This window comes from Tachypleus tridentatus, chromosome 13, assembly GCF_004210375.1.
Source record: "Tachypleus tridentatus isolate NWPU-2018 chromosome 13, ASM421037v1, whole genome shotgun sequence".
NCBI classification, from domain to species: Eukaryota; Metazoa; Arthropoda; class Merostomata; order Xiphosura; family Limulidae; genus Tachypleus; species Tachypleus tridentatus.
Window position 1 is genome coordinate 36,632,414 of NC_134837.1, and position 22,651 is coordinate 36,655,064.

Genomic DNA, 22,651 nt, shown 5'->3' on the forward strand with positions numbered 1-22,651 from the left:
TTATGAGTAAGAATTCAGAATATGAAACCATAAAAGCAGAAGTGATGTGCACGCAATTCGTCATTGCTCATAATTTACTTCCAGCTGTAGCCGATCATCCAGGACATCTATTCAGACAAATGTTCCCAGACTCTGATATAGCGAGAAAAAAATGGCTGTTTTAGAACCAAAACTACAGCCATTGTACAAATGTTGGGTTGTGAAGATGACAAAATGATTTCAAGCATACTTACTAACAGTGTTTATAGTTTAGCCACAGATGGATCCACAGGCATGGATGACTCCAAACTGTATCCAATGGTTGTACGATATCTGTACGGGCTCTGTCTACAATCATTACGCTCAGTTATTTGAAATAATTGGCATTTCTGTTACTGTCAAAACTACGACGAGTACTTGCGTTATGTGATTTCTCGAATGATATTAATTCTTCTCGTAGTCGAACTAGTTACTGGACATACTGCGGAAATGGTATATCCTCAACAATTATCCATTTATTTCCCGATGATATAAAGTTTCCTCATTTAACAAAAATCATACCCATCTTATTTCTTAATGGTACTATACTCAGCCACCTTTCCGATCATCCATGGTATAATGATCCAAGTAAACCTGCTGATATGTCTGCTACTAAGACACATAGAAATAAATATATAATAATAAACACATAAAATACATTTACAAGACGTATGCAACAATGTTTATACTTGTTCTACCTTAAATTTATTAAAATATAATAACAACTAGGCAAATAGCTTAACATATTGTTAACATCTTCTAGCATACTACATTTTTCATCAGAATTAATGTTAATTTTGATAATATCGTTTTTAGATTTATGTGCAACTACATGTGGATGGAACCTCACTCGTCTCCTTGTAAGTGTAAAGGTCACTTCTGGTTGAGTTGATACAGGACTACGTGATCCAAGGTTGCAATCATGGGCTACTGTATCAGTTTGCGTCGTTATAGGAGTATTTGGCATTGTATCCTCATCTGCTGAGATGTTGACCTCACCAGACACACGACTTGTTAGGTCATCCATGTCAGCTCTTCCATCAACCACTACGGTACCAGCATCCTCTAATTCAGAGTTTTCCATCTCGGCTTCACTTATCTCTTCATCATAATAAGATAAATCAAGTTAGTTTGAATTATCAGATTCTACTTCGACATTTTCTTGTTTATCAGCCATCTGTGTTTCGTTAATCATCTTGTCATAGTGACATGTACTAACTATTTTATTTTTCCATAGATTTCTTGGAGTTAACTGGGCTTGTTTGTCTGAGTAATCTGAAAGAACCCCTCTATAGTTTTGCTAATTTATTAGTGTTTCTCTTTTTTAACAATAGGAATATATACAGAACTTTATCTCCTAATTTTATCTTATTCGACTTTGCCGTTTTATTTGCTTGTTTCTACCTACGTTCAGCAGCTTTGTTTAAATTCTCATCAGCTAATTGAAATGCTGTCTGCATAAAGTGTAGTAGTTCAGCTTTGTAGTCATAATCCACTGGATTATTAAATCTTTTAAGAGTTAATATCGCTTGCATCTTTTCAAAGTAATAAAAAGAATGGACTTTCCTGAGTATATTAATTTTCGGCACTTCTATAAACGAACAGGAATAAAGAAACTTGTTCATTCCAGGTCTTCTGATTTTTCTCACAATACTTAGAGTTTCTACCTCTATCTGTTAGTAAGTACTGGGGTAAACCGTGTCTAAGTATTATGTTATTTACAAATTCCTTTGCCACCGTTTCTGTTTTTTGATGAGGCAAGCATAGAGCTTCTAAATATCTAGTTTAGTAGCCTGCGACTACTAACACATGTTTGTCTCTTGTGTATGAAGCAGATAATGAACCTGAAACATCCATAGCTACAAACTGAAATGGTGTGTTTAAACTTGGCATTCGTTGTAAGGGAGCATTTTAAAATGTTTTATTTTTGATGTAGAAATAAATATTCAAAACCAAGAAGAAGTGCGTGATAGATAAATAGAGATAATTAATGGAAAAGATATCGAGTCTAGAATAAATACTCAAACAAAAATAATAATTTTCAACCTCATATTTGAATGAACATACTAGAGAATGTGTCCATCAGTTCTGCCTGTGTAGCTTGTGAACAGATGTTCTGCAGAAAGATCATTTATTATACAGTTCTATGTATCAATGATAGTACAAAGACGTACACATGATATGTTTAGTGCTTTAATACAGATAGTCTAATGTTGTGTAACAGAGTTATACAAGTGAAATTACCCATCTTTTGTTTGGAATGCAGATAACATTAGCTCAGATGAGGGCTTACCTAAGAAGAGATTAATTCCTCGTTTTGCCTTGTAATAATAAATGAATGGCTAACTAAATGAATAATACAATTATTGTAGGCGTGGTAAGCAAAGTAGGAGTAACAACTGGTAAACAAATCAGAGGTTTCTAACACATCTGAAGTCGTAGGTTGAGGACAATGTTAATAATCTAAAACCAATACAGAAAAAGTAACTCAATATATATGTCAAGGTATTTGTGGGACCTGATGACAAAGTTGGACAAACAACAGTGAATCAGCAATTTTTAGACATAAAAAAATGTGTGTTTAACAAAGCAAACACAGATCTCTAAGTTCGTTGCTGCACTAAGAAGTTTAGGAATACTGAGATACATCATATGGTGCGGAACAAATGCATACGACCTCTATAGAACACTTGATCATCACATATAACAATTCTCAGGAATAAGGAGGACACATAATCCTTCTGTAATTTTTTTAGATAAGCACACATTCTAAACTTTCCCATTCCAAAAATTAATTAATGTTTCCATGCATTAGAAAGTTCTCATTGATTCAGTTCCACAAATCTAGTATCTGAATGTTGGCAAGTTGAGGTGAGTGAGGAAAACATGTCTAAAGCTGCTTTTAGCTCAAGAGATAGCTTTTTGTAAACTCTATACCATGTTATTCGATTTGTGTGATGCACTTAAGAGTGGTTAATAGAACTTATACTGAAGAGATTGTAATGGGAGAGACGTTTGGTTTATGTCAACTATATTTTGGTTTGTGTCTGAGAGCCTGAAGATGGCATTTCACCACTAATAGTAAACAAGCTATTAACTTTAACTAAAGACATTTGAAACGGTGAAAAGTCTCGGTCACAGTATGTGAAGAAACAAGCCTTAGACCAATAGTAAGATGTTTCCAATTTTCTTCATTTTATGTCATATTACTGATGATTTATAGCAAAATTCTTGAAGATAATCGCCATATGGTGAGTTGTCATGTAAGCGAACTTTCAAGGGAGTGTGAAATGTAACAAAATATTTCAATCTCTACAGTTTTATTTAGTGGATGTCCGTATTATTCTATAATATTCTATATTATTCTATAAGCAACTGTTATAATATGACGGTCAATCTGACTATTCGTTTGTAAAAGAGTAGCCCAAGTGGTAAGTGATGATAATTAGCTCTGTTTCTTCTAGTCTTACATTGCTAATTCAAGGACGGCTAGCGAGAAAAGCCCTCTTATAACTTTGCGCGAAATTCAAAAATAAACAAACTAAAATTTTGTCCAATCTCATATCTCTTAGGAAACCTAATTAGAGATAAAGGTGTACTTATGTAATTTTCTAATAATTTCATATTGTTTATCTTAAGGAAAAATCAATTTGCGTTATCCTACTGTTTTCACTATGGGGAATCAAACCCCAGATTCTTGCTACTGTACAGGTGGGGAACAGTGGGATAAATATTTGAACAACAATTGCTTTGCCGGGTTTTGAAATAAATACTTTATCACAAGAAATACTAAACTACAAAAAATAATGTTGGTGGTTTAAGACATTATTCATAAAACATTCTAAAATACGCTTTGTCAAAAGATCTTTATTTAACCCCACCAGTGGCACAGTGGTATGTGTACGGACTTACGCTGCTAGAAATCAGGTTTTGATACTCGTGATGGGTAGAGCACAAAAAAGTAATATCATATAGACATACTTTTCTTACGCCCAAAGCATACTCTTTAGGATTCATAATTTTAGAACTTCTATAAGTTATAAATATTTGTAAGAAAAATACAGAAAATCAAATTACCAAAAGGGAATTCCGGAAGATGAAAAAGGCCCAGTTTTCCTGCATCAGGAGTAAAAAATGCTAAAGGTTGAAACATAAGATGAGCTTTGAGTCCTTCAGCCTCCAGAGCTTTCTTCATAAGTCTCACAGCTTCCAAAGATACGAAGGGGTCAAAACGACAATTCACACCTACTACATCAGCACCTTCACGAGATAAAAAGGAAGACACTAAGACTCTAGTTCTATAGAGAATTGAATCTATTATCCTCCTACATTGAAGAAATTGTAATGTGTACCGTTATTATGAAAAGTACTTGGTCACGTTTCATAACAATAACGACCAATAAACAAAATCAATGAAAGAGACCTTGAGAATATTTACAAAGTTTTAATTTCCTTGGTCGTAAGTACAACAGTTCACCAATAGTTTAAATATTTAATAGGCATTACCATGCTTCGTATCATGTAGAGTCAACTTAACAGAGGAGAAATAAGGCATTAGCGTTTAAAGTTTAAAAGTACAGACGAAAGATAAAATTGACGAGTACCTGCTTTAACCATCTTTACTGCACACTCTCCACATGATATGTGGTTTACGTCACCCTCGGGACCAATACACATGTTGGCTGCCACAGGTAACTTTGTCTCTTTGCAGACTTCGATAGCCCATATTATCTCCTCAATATTTTCAAAATACTGCGAGAAAGAGATTTTCTGACTAATTCTTATAAAGATAAAAGATTAAAATTGAAACTGCCAGTTCTTCGTGTAAAACTCTGCGTTTGTTTAAATCATTAAACACATTAAAATAATAATGAAATACGACATATATCATCCCTAGATATAAAATATAGTAACATTTTTTATTGTTAAAATATATAAAGTGATTAAGCGAAAATTTGCAATATAAACTCAGATTTACATATTGTTTAATAATTACTCACAATCTAATGAATAAGAATTTATTACTCAAAGGAAACGGCAAATACATTTAGTAGGAGTGTTCTTCGTAGTTCGTCTCAATAACTTATTCTTAAAATAAACCTAGGAAGTTTACCTCCACTCCACAATATATCAACAATTCGATTCTAAGCATTTTAACAATCCAAGTCTCACAAAACAGTTCAGTAAGAAATACAGTAGTAAATAAATGTACAATATTATACCTCACAAATTAGAAAATCCACCCCGTTTTCAACGAAGACGTCAACCTGTTTTCTAAAGTCTTCTTGCACTTTCTTTTTGTTTGTACCTGGCTGGTAATTTGGATGTTGTGCAAATCCACCAGCAACAAGACAGTCACCTTCTTCTGATACCTCTCGAGCTAGTTTGCACGCTTCATTGTTTATTTCATCTTCCTGAAAACCAGTACCATAATAATGTGATTAGTCGTCTTGTATTCTCATAATCACATTGAAAATCTTTATTCATTCTTTATTTTTTTACTTATCCCATATTGCAGATTCTTGGGATGAAAATTGTTACCCACCAAACATAACCCTAGTATACATCTTCTCTATTATTCACTGCTAACAACTTTTGTCAGGATTACCTGTGATACACACAGGAAGGCATAAGTGGGAAGAACTAAAAGTCCTTATTGAGGGTAATTTCTTTTGGATCACATCAACATGTCCGTTAGAAACTTAAACCTAAAGGAGAAGAACAAATAAAATAACCATCCACTGAAGAATGAGATACATAGGTAAATATGAAAAGCATGAAAGACTTAGAAACATAAAATATAAAATCACAATGTATATACTTACGGAAAAGTTTTCTCCAGCTTCATTTCCCCTGTATTTTAGGTTACTCTCGCTGGCATAAAATGTAAAGGCTTGCATCACATCTGAACCAGCTCTGAGAAATTCTCTATGAAGTTGACGTACTAATAACAAATAAAAATACTAAAATATGTATTGGAAAAGACCATCAAAGCAAAATTTTTCTCATCCAGTTTAATAACACATGTCAATTGAATATAAGTGATTTGATAAAGCTACTGATTAAGAACTAGGACTTATGGTAAACATCTTAAATATGAAATAGTATTTACTTGATATTTAACATAAAATTAAGCGATTTTTTAAAAAATGTTATTAACATTTAATAAATTAATTGTGAGAAAAGCAAATTTGCCTACACTTTCTTACCAGCTTCTGGGTTCTCGACACATGCTTCCGGTGTCCAAGGTCCTGCTTTCACATAACCTCGTTTCTCCAAAGCAATCAAAAATCCTCCATCACCAACGACCACCCCCTCGTCCAAACGTTGGAGTAAACCCTTCTTATTAACATAAGAAAAAAATCTTTCTTCAATAAATGATATTAATTTCTAATGAAAGCGAGCTAATCATGTAGAGTTAAATATAACCTCGGTAATTTAATATACTAATATATAATGGTTTAAATTCACAAGATTATCAGTTTGATACTCTTTGTAATTAGCAACTGCTGAAAACTTTAATAAGGTGTGCGAATTTTACATTGTAATGTTATTATGTTTTGTTTTTCCGTTTATTAACTGTTTTCATAAATTCTGGAATTATTTATACATGTGTAAACCACCAAATTTCACAAACCTTCATGAGAAGGAATATCTTATCGATGTCACTTTTATTTTTAGTTGCTTTCTCAGAAAGATAAGTTGCAAATTCTAGTAATTTAGAATATTTATGTTTGTGTAAAGGGCGTTTTTATTAGACAATTTATAATTCATAAAATATAACAACAACAATATAATAAAAGCTTACTGAGAAATGTGAACATACAGAACTAAAGTTAATAATAGACACAATGTGATTTTATGAAACGGGTCTGATTTAGAGCGTAGATTTTTTTGTTTCCTTAAAAGGGATTTAATATTGAACACATACACATTGGTAACGTTTTTGAAACCAAACGTCTCTTTACCTCATTACCAGAAGCAACTAATATCAACTAATATTCAATATATATTATTTAACTAACCTTGTTATCTTTAGCAAACTCCATTATCTAAATGTTACGAAATATCTTCTCTCTTCACTAATTGTAAAGATTTCTCTTCGACATCTCTTCCACAAAATTCATCGAGGCAGAGACTTGATTTTGAACCATATTTATACTATTGCCTGCAGCCGTTGTCACGTGATTTTTTATTCAAGAATAGGTAAGTAATAGTGGATAAAACATTGTAAGCCCTAAATTTTTAATTAATTCCACAAATATATGCTATTTATATTTCAGTTTGAGTTGTTTGTCTGTTGGAAAGTATTGTGATATATCACATTGACCTTAACAAGGTGGACTCGTCCAAAGGCAGAGCTTTAACCGTGTGATATGTGTTTACCACGTGCTGCTAGCAAAAGTGCTGACTACAGTGAAAAGAAATATCTTTCAAACATAGTTATACATAATACAGTAAATAAAATTATATTCATCAATGTACTTTGATTTTTTTCAAAAATTTAAATTACTATCGAGTGTGTTTCAAGTCAGTTCGTCATTAGTCCGGACTTTATATATATACCCACTTTTTTCCCATGAAACTTATCGATATATAAGAAAAAAAACTTATTTGATTGAGTTATATATATGTGTAATTTATATAATTATATTACTTGTAAATTAAAGTAAATCACTTAAAGAATTTATATAACTTTTTATTTTAAAACGTTTCAAGATTTAGAAGTTGTATTAAAATATTAAATCAGTATCTGTATGTCTGTATATGTGAATAGATATAAAATATACATACAAACAACAAAGCTAACCCTATTTGAGTTTGAAGACTTGCTAAAGAGATAATAACAATCCATATTTTTGTTAATGTCAATAGCTCACGCGTTCAACAACTGAGGCATCGCTATATATTTAGATGCTTCGTATAATTATTGTAATAAACAGGAAATAATGAGGTTCGTTTCTTTGTGTTTTTTTTAAATTTCGCACAAAGTTACTCGAGGGCTATCTGTGCTAGCCGTCCCTAATTTAGCAGTGTAAGACAAGTGGGGAAGGTACCTAGTCATCACCACCCACTGCCAACTCTTGGGCTACTCTTTTACCAAGGAATAGTGGGATTGAGCGTAACATTATAACGCCCCCACGACTGAAAGGGCGAGCATGTTTGGCGCGACAGGGATGCGAACCCGCGACCCTCAGATTACGAGTCGCACGCCTTAACACGCTTAGCCATGCCGGACCTAAATAATGAGGTATAAGAAAGTATGTTTTTTAAATAATGATGTTTATAGAACAACGACAGCTCAAGGAAGCATGCCGAGAAACTTGTCGCGTATGATCAATCGATATATAGTTTAAGAAGAAGTGACACTATAAAGAACAACAGAAGAGTTATTTAAGACAGAGATTCAGAGAAAGCCTTTGAAAAAAAACCCGCTATTAGTTTAGATTGGAACAAATAGACAATATCAAGGTTAAAAGTGGTTATTCAAGCTATAAACTAAAGATGAGAAACTGTCCGTTGTATATTTTAGTTCTAAGTTAAAAGGAGTTAAGTAAACTTGGGTGTTGAAACTAAGAATCTTGGATAGTGGGATGACGTAACAGTATGAAGTATGGTGATTGATTAATAAATGTAACTCGCGAGTATTGGAGTTCATAAATATGAAGAAACTCTGACCGTGTGACGACATGTTAGTATAAGTTACTATTAAGAAATGAGCTTAAGAATTCACAAACAGTAAGTCAGCTGACACCATGGTATTATGAATAGAATGATAATTTTCCCCTTCAGCTAGTATAAAAAGTCCTAGAAAAGACGCCAGAATATTCAAATTCCAATAAGCAATTTGACATGATGAAGATCATCATTTAGAAGGTTTTCATCTCAGCTCCTATCTTCATCAGTAGAATAAAGGAGATTAGTCAAGAAGGAATCGAGGAACAAGTGTAGAAAGTGTCTCTAGCTATTAGTGAAAACCAGGCCACTTCACGCCCAAGCTCTTAGTTAGTAATTCTCATGATATTATTCCGTGACATCAGTCATCATGTTAATAGAATTAAATGGATTATCTATGATAAACGTAAATAAAACAACTGTATATGTGTGTGTGTGTAAATACTAAGTGTTTGAAAGCTTGAATAAAAGTGTTATTGGACGTCTTTATGTCGAGTCTCTTTGTTTTAACCATAAACTCTCGAGTTAGTGTCTGTGTGCTCCATTCGCTCACTACCTTCTGACTTGAAATAAATATTTCATGTAACAGCAGGTAGTATTAGTCGAACTCCAGTGGCTACACCGAGAGAATCTACTCGGTCTGCCTGAAACGTCAGCCAACGTTTACGTTATACAGCAAAATGTATAAATGTTTGTTTTTTAATTTCATAATGCTGAAGTCGGGGCAGATCCATGCGCACAAATAGGTCCCCGAGGCGCTAAACACTTAAAGTACGCAATACCACTATATCACTGTGAACGCAATGTCGCCGTAGATTGTTCTATAGACTCATTAAATGAAACTGCTAGGATATCGGGATGGACTAATATTTTGAGACGGAGGACTGCAGGAGAAGCAAAACGTGTCATTAGGGCTCATGACATATTGCAAGAAACTGTACATTTCCAGTTTTTAACACGTAGATTAACGAAAGAATACGGTAATCGAGAAACACTCAGAAAAATAATGTTATGATTAAAAAATATGAACCAGAAGAAAGGTGAATCTGTTCGAGTGTTTGGACATAAGCTGCAAGAGTTATGTGATAGATTGCGCTGAGCTTATCAACATTCAGATGAGATGATGATTCATGATATACTACACTCCGAGTATGAGCAAGGTTTCATCAGTGATAGAGCTCACAGTAATGTTAACGAGGCTAATACCCCTCGAGGAATTCACATTATTAGATCTGACTGAAGTAGCAACTAGGGAGGAGATAAGAGAACAACAGTCCTACAGGTACCATCAGTCTGTTATAAGAACAGTAACTGAGGACGAAAAGGACAAAGCAATCAGACAAAACATATAAATTAATCGTGTTGGGCTTACAACGGTTTGAGTTTGGTAAGGATGGCCACACAGCAAAAAATTGCTTCACAAAGCGAAATTAAAGAAAAGCCTGTAGCTTGTTTTAATTATGGTACTAAAGACCCCATAGCTCGAAACTTTAAACCTCTCAAGCAGGTTGAATACAGAAAAGCTCCAAAGCCTGGGAATTTTAAAGAAAATTTTCCAAAAAAAGAATAATACTTCTGAAGTAGGAAAAAAAAAAAGTAACCCCTTTCGGGATTGCCGAGCGAAAATTTAAATAGTTTCGGAAATATGTGTAAAAGATAGAGTTTCTATAATATTAACGAAGTGTCACCAGTAGTTGTAGTAGAAGTAGATGGTATAGCATGTCGGTTATTGTTGACCCAGGCGCTCGATCTTCTTTGTCAAATGTACAATTTGTGCACAAAAATCCGACATTGTTGAATAATGCTTGGAAGGAAGTTTCCAAAATTTATTTTGAAGTCCATAACAGAACATCCTATTAAAACGCTCGGTAAATATAGTGTTCAATTAAGAATAGGAGATTTAGAGTTACAACACTTGTTTTACATCTGTAAGCAAATAGATCTGGATACAGATGGTGTTATAGGAGAAGACTTTTTTAAGGTCTTATTACACTCAAATATCTCTTCAGGTAAGACATGCATAGAAACGGAAATATTACGTTTTGAAGGGCTTGAGCCTCCAAAGTTATATGCTAAAGTTAAGACAAATGATATCTTCCCGCTCGCTAAAGCTAATTGTAAGACGCCTAATGCTAATACTAGCAAAGTTAAGAATCATCCGTCCAAATGCGAAAGCGCTGAGTTCCCAAAGCATAACGATACACGACAAAGCGGAGAGATAAGAACAAAAAGTGTTTTAACAGAAATCCATCAGATAAGAATGTAAACCTAACAGAAGAAATAGTGACGATAGTAATAAGATAACAACAAGTAATAACGAAGTAAGACAGAGTAAATTAGAAAATAAAGTCTTTTAAAACAGGGAAATAATAATTTAAACCCCTCAGATGACTTTACACTTATCCTATTGTGATTCGTGCATAAAATGTCAACAGCGAAAGACAAGTCCGCATTTTAAAAATGCTCCCTTACAACGAATGCCAAGTTTAAACACACCATTTCAGTTTGTAGCTATGGATGTTTCAGGTTCATTATCTGCTTCATACACAAGAAACAAACATGTGTTAGTAGTCGCAGGCTACTAAACTAGATATTTAGAAGCTATATGCTTGCCTCATCAAAAAACAGAAACGGTGGCAAAGGAATTTGTAAATAACATAATACTTAGACACGGTTTACCCCAGTACTTACTAACAGATAGAGGTAGAAACTTCGTTTCTAAATTAATAAATGATATTTGTAAATCGTTAGGTGTCAGAAAAAATTGGAAGAACTGCTTTTCATTTAGCTGCTAATGGATTAGTAGAAATTTCTAATAGAACTTTGCTGGATATGATCTCTAAATATTGTGAGAAAAATCAGAAGACCTGGAATGAACAAGTTTCTTTATTACTGTTCGTTTATAGAAGTGCCGAAAATTAATCTACTCAGGAAAGTCCATTCTTTTTATTACTTTGAAGAGATGCAAGCGATATTAACTCTTAAAAGATTTAATAATCCAGTGGATTATGACTACAAAGCTGAACTACTACACTTTATGCAGACAGCATTTCAATTAGCTGATGAGAATTTAACCAAAGCTGCTGAACGTAGGTAGAAACAAGCAAGTAAAACGGCAAAGTCGAATAAGATAAAATTAGGAGATAAAGTTCTGTATATATTCCTATTGTTAAAAAAGAGAAACACTAATAAATTAGCAAAACTATAGAGGGGTTCTTTCAGATTACTCAGACAAACAAGCCCAGTTAACTCCAAGAAATCTATGGAAAAATAAAATAGTTAGTACATGTCACTATGACAAGATGATTAACGAAACACAGATGGCTGATAAACAAGAAAATGTCGAAGTAGAATCTGATAATTCAAACTAACTTGATTTATCTTATTATGATGAAGAGATAAGTGAAGCCGAGATGGAAAACTCTGAATTAGAGGATGCTGGTACCGTAGTGGTTGATGGAAGAGCTGACATGGATGACCTAACAAGTCGTGTGTCTGGTGAGGTCAACATCTCAGCAGATGAGGATACAATGCCAAATACTCCTATAACGACGCAAACTGATACAGTAGCCCATGATTGCAACCTTGGATCACGTAGTCCTGTATCAACTCAACCAGAAGTGACCTTTACACTTACAAGGAGACGAGTGAGGTTCCATCCACATGTAGTTGCACATAAATCTAAAAACGATATTATCAAAATTAACATTAATTCTGATAAAAAATGTAGTATGCTAGAAGATGTTAACAATATGTTAAGCTATTTGCCTAGTTGTTATTATATTTTAATAAATTTAAGGTAGAACAAGTATAAACATTGTTGCATACGTCTTGTAAATGTATTTTATGTGTTTATTATTATATATTTATTTCTATGTGTCTTAGTAGCAGACATATCAACAGGTTTACTTGGATCATTATACCATGGATGATCGGAAAGGTGGCTGAGTATAGTACCATTAAGAAATAAGATGGGTATGATTTTTGTTAAATGAGGAAACTTTATATCATCGGGAAATAAATGGATAATTGTTGAGGATATACCATTTCCGCAGTATGTCCAGTAACTAGTTCGACTACGAGAAGAATTAATATCATTCGAGAAATCACATAACGCAAGTACTCGTCGTAGTTTTGACAGTAACAGAAATGCCAATTATTTCAAATAACTGAGCGTAATGATTGTAGACAGAGCCCGTACAGATATCGTACAACCATTGGATACAGTTTGGAGTCATCCATGCCTGTGGATCCATCTGTGGCTAAACTATAAACACTGTTAGTAAGTATGCTTGAAATCATTTTGTCATCTTCACAACCCAACATTTGTACAATGGCTGTAGTTTTGGTTCTAAAACAGCCATTTGTTTCTCGCTATATCAGAGTCTGGGAACATTTGTCTGAATAGATGTCCTGGATGATCGGCTACAGCTGGAAGTAAATTATGAGCAATGACGAATTGCGTGCACATCACTTCTGCTTTTATGGTTTCATATTCTGAATTCTTACTCATAAATGTCGTTATCTGCATCGTTTTTGTCTTCGCCTCAGCCTTTTGTTGGTGAGATGCCGATTTTGTATGTCTAGAACAATCGTTTATCCCGCCATGCGCCACAGTAAACTCGATGTGACAAACTGTACAAAACGTATGACTGTCACTGACTTTTGATGCAAAGACCGGATATTTTGCACTATACTCTTTCCTAAATTTTTAATTCACAGTTTTAGTCCTTTTAGATTTGTCAGAAACTAGACAATCTGGTGAACGAGGCCTCTTTTTCTTCCATTTTGCGAATGATCGCATTGCCGCTTAGAAAACGAGAAATACCCATCTACGCGAGCGCTGATTGGCTGATAAGAACTTATGACGTAATAATGGATTCCCCCATGTACCCACTACGGAGAAGCACCGCGCTCAAATTATTGGTAGACGTCGGAGATACAAATATTTTTTTATTATTTCAAGCACAAACATGATTATCGCAAGTAGCCATTTGGACTATGACTTTTATTTATTATCAAAATTTATTTGTATCTCACAACAAATTTTCTTTTCACCCTTTCAAGATCCAGAGGAAGAATTTATCACTTTATTGTATAAGCCTATATCATATATAATAAGTTGGGATTTGAAACAAGTCGTAATATTTGTCTGTATGAGTGTATAGTCATAATGTACACACAAAAATCGTAATGATTGCTCTCAAATCATAATGATTGGCATCTCTGCAGTAATACAGTGGTACCTCGGTTCTCGAACGACACCCTTCTCGAACAATTTGGTTTTCGGATATATTGCTTGAGAAAAAAATGTCTCGGTTGTGGAACATAAACTCGGTTCAAGCTGTCGTGGCCCGAACCCCCGAAATAACCCGACTGACGACCCGAACGACCCTTCGACCATTTTCGGCCCACGCCAAGCTTGCCCAAAACATTTTACCACACCTATCATTCAGTTCACATCCCCGCTAAAATCTGCTGTGAACGTTCTCGTTTTTTCTTTTTTTGTTGTTGTTTTTCTAAATATTCTGTTTAAATAAGTCACCATGGGATCAAACAACAATAATGAAAGCTGCAAACCAAAAAGAAAATTTGTTAGAGCTACAATTGAGGTGAAAAAAAGATCTCATAGCGAAGTATGAGAGTGGTGTTTGCGTGTCTGATCTTGTTACACAGTTTGGTATGGCGAAGTCTACAGTCTGCACCGTACTGAAAAATAAAGAGGTCATCAAAGGAGCTGATGTTACAAAAGGAGTGACAGTGCTCACGACACAAAAATCACAAACAATGGAAGAAGAAGAAAATCTGTTGTTGATTTGGGTAAACGAAAAAACAGTTAGGTGGTGATAGCATTGCTGAGACCATCATTTGCGAGAAAGCAAAGCAGTTGCGTGCTGACCTCCTGAAAAACACACCTGGAACGAGTGCTGATACAAGTGATGCCTTTAAGGTCAGTAGGGGTTGTTTGGAAAATGTAGGAAGAGAAGTGGCATACATAGTGTGGTGAGACATGGGGAAGGTGCCAGGCAGAAACAAACCTCATTAGATAAGTTTTTAGTGAGAAATAAGTGCAGTGAGTCTCAAGCAGGTTGTAGCGGTGCAAATAGACAGAAAATAGAAAGAACCCCAGAAGGAGAGTTACCTGACGTTTTAATGGAAGGTGACTCCAATTCCAAACAATAATAAACCTCCTATTCTCCACGTTCCTCATTACCTTTCACTTGCGCCATTAGCTCTCCTCAGCACAAGTAAAGTGCAGTTAAATTTTCATTTATTATTTTTTTATTGTGTTTATTTACGTTTGGTAAATAGTTTTCAAGGATTAATTAAAAATTACAAGACGTTATTCAGACGATACCATATTGAGATAGATGATTTATTATTTGAGTTGAAAGGCATTAAGGATAGCGTTTCGATTTCAGGTCGAACTCGACAAAAACTAGGTTTAATAGACGCAGGTGAAAATGTTTTAAATTTTTTGTTCGGAACCACAGCCACTGATGATTTACGTAAATTGAACAAAATAATAGAACATCAAAGACAGGTATCTAAAGAAATAATTTATTTAGTAAGTCAACAGGCGACTATAACGAATTCATTAAATCAAACACTTGAATTACATGACAGAAAGTAGTTATACAATATTTGTAGGAATAAAGCATAGGATACCTGAACTGTGTAAAAAGAGAATAATTGTCCTGAAACCATCTTATTTCAATAAAACAAATACCCCTAGAACTTGTTTCATGTAAAAGACGAACTTACCTTATCGGTGGTATGCCCCAAATCTAAGGTAAACCAGTTCAATAATCGAATTTAGGTAATGAAATTTAAAAAAATAGTAGATATCTTAGATTGGCGAGAAATTATTCAGCTCATAGCCAAGGAATTACATTACCCTCTAATTTTAGAAGTAAAATTAAAATTACGTTAAATATAAGAGCGCCTGATTGACAAGAGCTGTTGACTATAAAACAGTCACAGTTAATTCAGAATATGACTGTAGATTCAGATATTAAAGGACTATCAAATATCTTAGACGAAATCCGAAACTTTCCCCGTTGAAAGCAGTGTCAAATATCAAGGAATTTCAACAGAATGTAGACCACTTGAGAGCTACAGCAGAATAAATTATGTTACATAAATGGAAGCTGACAAATTCGGTGATGACAGCATTAAGCTTGGTAGTGATACTAAGTATAGTATAATACACAGTGCGTGAAAGATTGGCTTGAATGACATCTTGGAAGTTAGATGAGCTGTGTACATTAAAAAAGAAAAATAAATCAAGGCCGAACAATACTAGAGTGTTGTCTTGCTCAGAGGCCACTGGGGCGATTAAATTAACCGATGATAACCCATATAATAAGGATATAAACTGATTTATTAAAAACTTGGTGTCAAAATGAAATTAGTCTAATCAATCGACGAGGCTAGCTAATCATAAAATAAACACATAAATCAAAATTATCAAAAAACTGATATGATTTAAAGAAAAACGGAAGAGTGAGGCATTGCTAGATATTTAGATGCTTCGTATAATTATTTTAATAAACAGGAAATAATGAGGTATAAGAGAGTATGTTTTTGAAACAATGATATTTATAGAACAACGACAGCTCAAGAAAGCATGCCGAGAAACTTGTCGCGTATGATCAATCGATATATTGTTTAAGAAGAGGTGATACTATCAAGAACAACAGAAGGGTTATTTAAGACAAAGATTCAGAGCAAGCCGTTGAAAAACACCCGCTATTAGTTTAGATTGGAACAGATACACACTATCAAGGTTAAAAGAAGTTATTCAAGCTATAAACTAAAGATGAGAAACTGTCCGTTGTATATCTCAGTTGAAATGACTTGATGCTTTCGAGGTTAAAAGGAGTTAAGCAAACTTAGACGTTGATACTAAGAATCTTGGATAGTGGGATGACGTGACAGTATGAAGTGTGGTGATTGATTAATAAATGTAACTCGCGAGTATTGGAGTTCATAAATAAGAAGAAACTCTGAATGTGTAACGACATGTTAGTATAAGTTACTATTAAGAAATGAGCTTAAGAATTCACAAACAGTAAGTCAGCTGACACCAAGCTTACTTGTAGAGAAAAATATATATGTAAAAACGGCTCGTTTGGGTTCAGAATTTTTTTACGTTTCGACCTTCTTCGGTCATCGTCAGGTTCACGTAAAAAAATTTCTTAACCCAAACAAGCCGTTTCTACATATATATATCTCTCTAATAAGCAATTTAACATGATCAAGATCATCATTTAGAAGATTTTCATCTGAGATCTCATCTTGAATAGTCAAGATTAGTCAAGAAGGAATCGAGGAACAAGTAGAGAAAGTGTCTCTAGCTATTAGTGAAAACAAGACCACTTCACGCCCAACCTCTTAGTAAGTAATTCTAATGATATTATTCCGTGACATCAGTCATCATGTTAATAGAATTAAATGGATTATCTATGATTAACGTAAATAAAAACAACTGTATATGTGTGTGTGTGTAAATACTAAGTATTTGAAGGCTTGAATAAAAGTATTATTGGACGTCTTTATGTCGAGTCTCTTTGTTTTAACTAAAAACCCTCGAGTTAGTGTTTGTTCGCTCACTACCTTCTACTTGAAATAAATATTTCATGTAACAGCAGGTAGTATTAGTCGAACTCCAGCGGCTACACCGAGAGAATCCAATAGGTCTGCCTGCACGTCAGCCAACGATTACGTTACACAGCAAAATGTATAAATGTTTGTTTTTTAATTTCACGCAAAGCTACTCGATGGTTATCTGCACTAACCGTCCCTAATTTAGCAGTGTAAGACTAGAGGGAAGGCAACTAGTCATCATCCCCCGCCGCCAACTCTTGGGCGACTCTTTTACCAACCGTCACATTATAACGCCCTCACGGCTGAAAAGGCGAGCATGTTTGGTGCGGCGAGGGTGCGAAACCGCGCCCCTCATATTACGAGTTGCACGCCTTAACCGACCTAGCTATGACGGGCCATATATAAATATTAAGAGCAACAACTTTTTTACCAGTCTTCACTCCAGCAGCACGATTAACTACGATCAAGCAACCTGTTCTTACAATAATGTACGTAACTGTATATATACATAACAGCGTTTTTGGACAACAAATAAAACAGACTCTAAAACGTAGTGAGATATTACTTTGAATTACTTCTGTTGTAAGCAGTCTTCTATTGATATTCAACAAAGAATTGCCTTTGAACATAGAAAGCGCTATATTTCGTAACTAGGTATTTGTTTATTATAAATGTAACAAATAGAATTATCATGTTGTGCTTTCCTGTTCATATGAACGTATATACCCTTAAAAGTACAATAACCTTACACACAAATTGACGAAGTTCAATTTTGTGAATTTGAAGTTCAAAATGGGTATTGGACTATCTTGGCTGTCCCAACCTGTAAACTAAAATTTATTTATTAATAGTTTTAGTTAATTAAAGCTTGTCAAGCTTTTTCTTAACACAACTTAAATTTATTCTCTCTACAAAATCCAAAGGCAACCCATTTCAAAAGCCAGAAATAAAACAGCTGAAGATGACTCCTATTTTGACACAATTTATATTTATGTCCCCAAGTCCTACTATTTTCTCCATTAAATATGAAAAAAATTGTGTATCAACATTATTAATTCTCTTTATAATCTTAAACACCTAAATTAGATCCCTTCTAACTCTTCTGTTTTTCAAAATAAAACAATTTCACAAATTTTAACCGCTCCTCGTATGACAAACTCTCAATTCCAGGCACCATTCTGGTAACCCTTCTCTGAACCCTTTACAACAATTCAATGTCCTTCCTAAGGTGAGGAGCCCAAGACTGAACACAATACACTAAATGTATGACCTAACCAATGACCTATATATGAAATTATAACCTCTACAGACTTGGATTGAATATTTCTTAATCTATTCAATTTATCTAACCACACGAAAGTTACATTTCACTAGTTCAAGTTAAATCAAAACAAAACTGCAACTGAGTGCTAAACGTTACTTTTTGTTTTAAAGTAACTAACGGTATTAACAATGTTAGCCAGTTTTCTTAATTACATGAAATTAATTTATATAATTTCATTAATTTGTATAATTTCTTTTATACCTTCCTTCACTCTAATATATTTCATGCTTGCCTATAACTTAAATTTTAAAATCTCGTGCAACAATTGTGTGTAATACTGTTTATTTGTTGTTCTTTTTTATGGTTCTTTTTAAACTTGAAAGAGTATTGTATATATTTATATTACTTTGTTATTTTCTTTTCCCGTATTTAATTAACGTAATAAAGCTTCCTGTGTCAGAAGTCGGCATGAAATTACTAGGGTAAGGACAATATATTACTGTTTAATGAAAAAACAAACAAACATCTGTGTTAGAAGGTAACTGTACGATTTTTTATTTTAAAATACTATCAAAATCAACATTGTAACTTAGAGCCATTTATTTTCAATGTTTAATGTAGGTGGACGTTTATTGAGCAAGAAAAATGTTTAATAAAAAATGATGCGTAATCTTTAAACTGAGAGACAGTTCAACATGATCAAAATGCCTCATCTAACATGATCAAGGTATATTTAATTCTAGAAGTAGCTTTAATAAGAAAACTTTTTCAACGTCAAGGACGTTCAAAAGTGGAACACTCTTTCACCTGTATCTAGTGTTGAAATTTGTATAATGAGTCCAAAACTACGTTTGGAAGAATTCGTTTCTGAACACTTCAGGAATTGAGCGATTCACTCACATGAGTGCTATCATGTCACATGTAATGTAATTACAGCTATTCCAGATAGACGTTCCATATTTTCATCGTATAGCAGAGACTGAAAATGAACTCAGAATGAAAGACAAACTCTCTAGCAATATCAGGAAAAATATAAGACACACACACAAAATATATTAAAGTTAACTGTTCATGAGTAAATATTGTACATTGGTTCTGTTTAATATTCGCTTTAATGAAACAAGTTTAAAAAATAAGCTTTAATGAAAGTATCTAAATATGTTATTTGGAGTTCATTCAATTAAAAAAAAACGTGATTATAGATTTGTGAAGTATATGCATTTAAGAAATTAAAAGCTTACTAGCTAGATAGACGTATAATGAATTTTCATATCTACAAACAAGCTTTGATACCTTATGATCTGTACAGGTACAAGTTGTGGAGATATGTTTGTATACGTATGACAATATACTTGAAAAATGTCGCAAGTCAAACATATATAACAGTCGCAAGCTCAGATTTATATATATATATCTATTCACACATATGGAATATACTTATATTCATGAACATATGCGCGGTTCCACCACATTTGTGAAGCATTGACCTACAGTCACGATAATAGGAAATGGAAATGATATTGACTGAAAATATTTTGCATAAAAAGCAGTTTGGGGCATCTAGGGCCAAGTGAAGTGGTCTCTATAATTCCCTTAGGGTTTTACCAAACAGAAAAAAGGGAGAAGTGCCATTGATGGAAAAGTTTTATCAACATTCTGGCTATTTCTTTAGAATATAAGATAGCATATATTTACCAAGATGATAGGTGAGGTGGCACCATGTTGACCTGAGACCCAGAAACAAGGTGTATCTGGTGGACACTATTCTCCAACACGAACTCTTCTGTCAGCAAATGAGAAGGTGGACCCTTGTGCATGAAGTAGATGACTAGTTAGGTAGTAGAGAACTTCTCTGTGAAGATAACTCTGACAGGAGACAGAAGCAAGTTGATGTTGATAGGCTGGCTTCAGTAACAGGAACCATTTTGCCAACGGTTGAAACAGTGGGAATTTGCAAGTGCTGAAAAGAAGGATGAAAAGATATGGCGCGTGGAATTTCTCTGTTAAGAGATGTTATAACTGCTACGGGTAAATTTATTGAAATAGAAATAAGTTCAACATTTACTAAAACACAATAATAATAATAAATTTACGTAATTTTCTGCTACATTAATAGTATCTTGATGTCATCGCTAGTGAAGCTGGTGTAAGTTTCATCAAACATACATATTTACTCAAAATATTAATAATTAGCTAGAAGGTGAGTTAGCGTTGTAATGCAACTATAGGTAAAATAAATAATAGAAGGAATAATAAATGAACGATAAATAAAACCATAAGCATGAAAAAATAAAAGATGCTATCTCGCAAGGTGAGAGTCAAGACTGGGAAGCTCTTGATGGATGACAGCTACTATCATGAGCTATATCAATGGTGGTTAATGAAATACGAAGAAGCCATTCTATGAAGAGAGTCACTTAGCTATTCCAAGATTCAAGAGTGAAGTAACATTACTGCTGACCTCCACCAACGTTTGTTGTATCACTGGTCATGCTGCTAGTGATCACGGAAGAGATGGATTAAATGAGGGCAGCACAAACAAACACTTGTCTTCTTTTTCAGATAGCGTGGGGTAAGGCAACCACGATCTGTAGAGTTTGATCATTTAGTGACCCCAGTCTGAGGAACTGTCGGTTTCTATATCCTGTTTACTTAAATGCACCCTCATTATACCGCCATGGAAAGATCTGCACCGAGATTACATTATATGTGTTGGGGATAAAGCAGAACATTATTTCAATGTTTAAAAAGGCAGCCGAAGAGGATACGAATAATTTATTGGTGAGTTTGAAGCAATTTAAGTCACGAAGTTGATGGTCTCCCGATGATACAATGCCTGAATCTGAGATTGGATAGTCTGTCTCTTTAGGCTGTAGATTATCTGATAGAGGCACAGCTTCGAGATTGCAGCACAGCATAGCCAAGCTGTACCGGGTATTTGAATCTAGAAGGAAGTAGAATCAATAAAGTTTTGGTTCCAATCTGTGATAATGAATGACCAGCTTCCCACTAGAATAATAATCAGGGTGACAAGTAAAGTGGTGGCAATCGATGTTACCTCTGGTACTAGTGTTTCTCCTGTCATACTGAGTCTAAAAACAATATTCTGCTACCAGTGTATTTAAAACTGATTTTTTAGGATTGCAGCATCCATTTCATTTCGACACCAGAATAAATTACTTGCTGGATAAGTATGCTGATGTATTTGTTGGACTGGATATCTAACTGGGGAAAGTTATAATCAGTTACAATTAAATAGAAATATTTAATTTTAATAAAATACTTACTACACAGGCTTCACTAAACCACTGTTGACGAAGCCAATTCTGAAATAAAATAGTTATTAATGAATAGGATCATACAACCTTCCAAGAGTGGTAACTTAAAGAAATGAAGAAGGTGATAATAGGTTTTGGGCTGATATATACCAGGCGAATGCCATAACGAGTATTGATGTCTTTTTGTTCCATGAGTAGATAAATGCCTAACTATATTGAAAGTGTCTAATGGTTTAGCACTTCATACATGGCCCTTTGATGATCGTAAGTCAAACTGGATAATAAAATAGAACCAAAATTACTTGTAGCACAATGGACTATTTATTTGATTTCTAAGTCATGTCTTTTGTACTATGTAATGCTCCTGCCAGTTTTAAGAGACTAACAACTATTGTGTTTGAAGGCTGTAATGTGGAAATTGTCTGGTATTTATGTATTATATCTTGTTATTTTGTCAAATATTCAAGTCTACTGTTTGTCCATGATTAACCAGAGGTAGGAATGACACGATTAAAGTTAAAATTTAGAAAGTGTCTGTTGTTGTGCACATAAGCTCAATTTCTTGGTTAAATCATGGATGGCTCAAAATCAGGTTACTGTGTGGGCTTTGCCATGGTTTGTTATGGTTCTGTGGTTTCATGTAGAATCACCTCTACAGCTTCTGTGTTCATTGCTGAACTGTACGCCATTTCTCTTGCCCTGGATCACATAGAAGCTACGCAGTACTCAAACTGCACTATTTTTACTTACTCGATTAGTTCCATACTGACCCTGGAATCGCTTCACGTTGGTTCACACCCTGATA

The 22,651-nt window shown here is 34.1% G+C and overlaps 1 protein-coding gene across 5 annotated transcripts in view; it reads right to left on the minus strand.

Moving 5' to 3' along the window:
* Positions 1–700: 700 nt before the first annotated feature.
* LOC143237239 (betaine--homocysteine S-methyltransferase 1-like) overlaps positions 701–22,651 on the minus strand; it is a 42,343-nt gene continuing 20,392 nt past the window's right edge. Inside the window, exons 1-7 of one of the 5 annotated variants that reach the window (XM_076476285.1) lie at positions 7,044–7,137; positions 6,228–6,357; positions 5,844–5,962; positions 5,241–5,432; positions 4,623–4,770; positions 4,096–4,278; positions 701–1,119 (exon numbers count right to left, since the gene is read on the minus strand). In XM_076476285.1, the coding sequence (XP_076332400.1) occupies positions 713–1,119; positions 4,096–4,278; positions 4,623–4,770; positions 5,241–5,432; positions 5,844–5,962; positions 6,228–6,357; positions 7,044–7,067 (1,203 nt within the window). In that variant the 5' untranslated portion in view covers positions 7,068–7,137 and the 3' untranslated portion in view covers positions 701–712. Of the gene's footprint in view, positions 1,120–4,095; positions 4,279–4,622; positions 4,771–5,240; positions 5,433–5,839; positions 5,963–6,227; positions 6,361–7,043; positions 7,138–22,651 lie in introns of those variants that run through there. The other 4 variants (XM_076476282.1, XM_076476284.1, XM_076476281.1 and 1 more) reach the window with 4 other exon arrangements.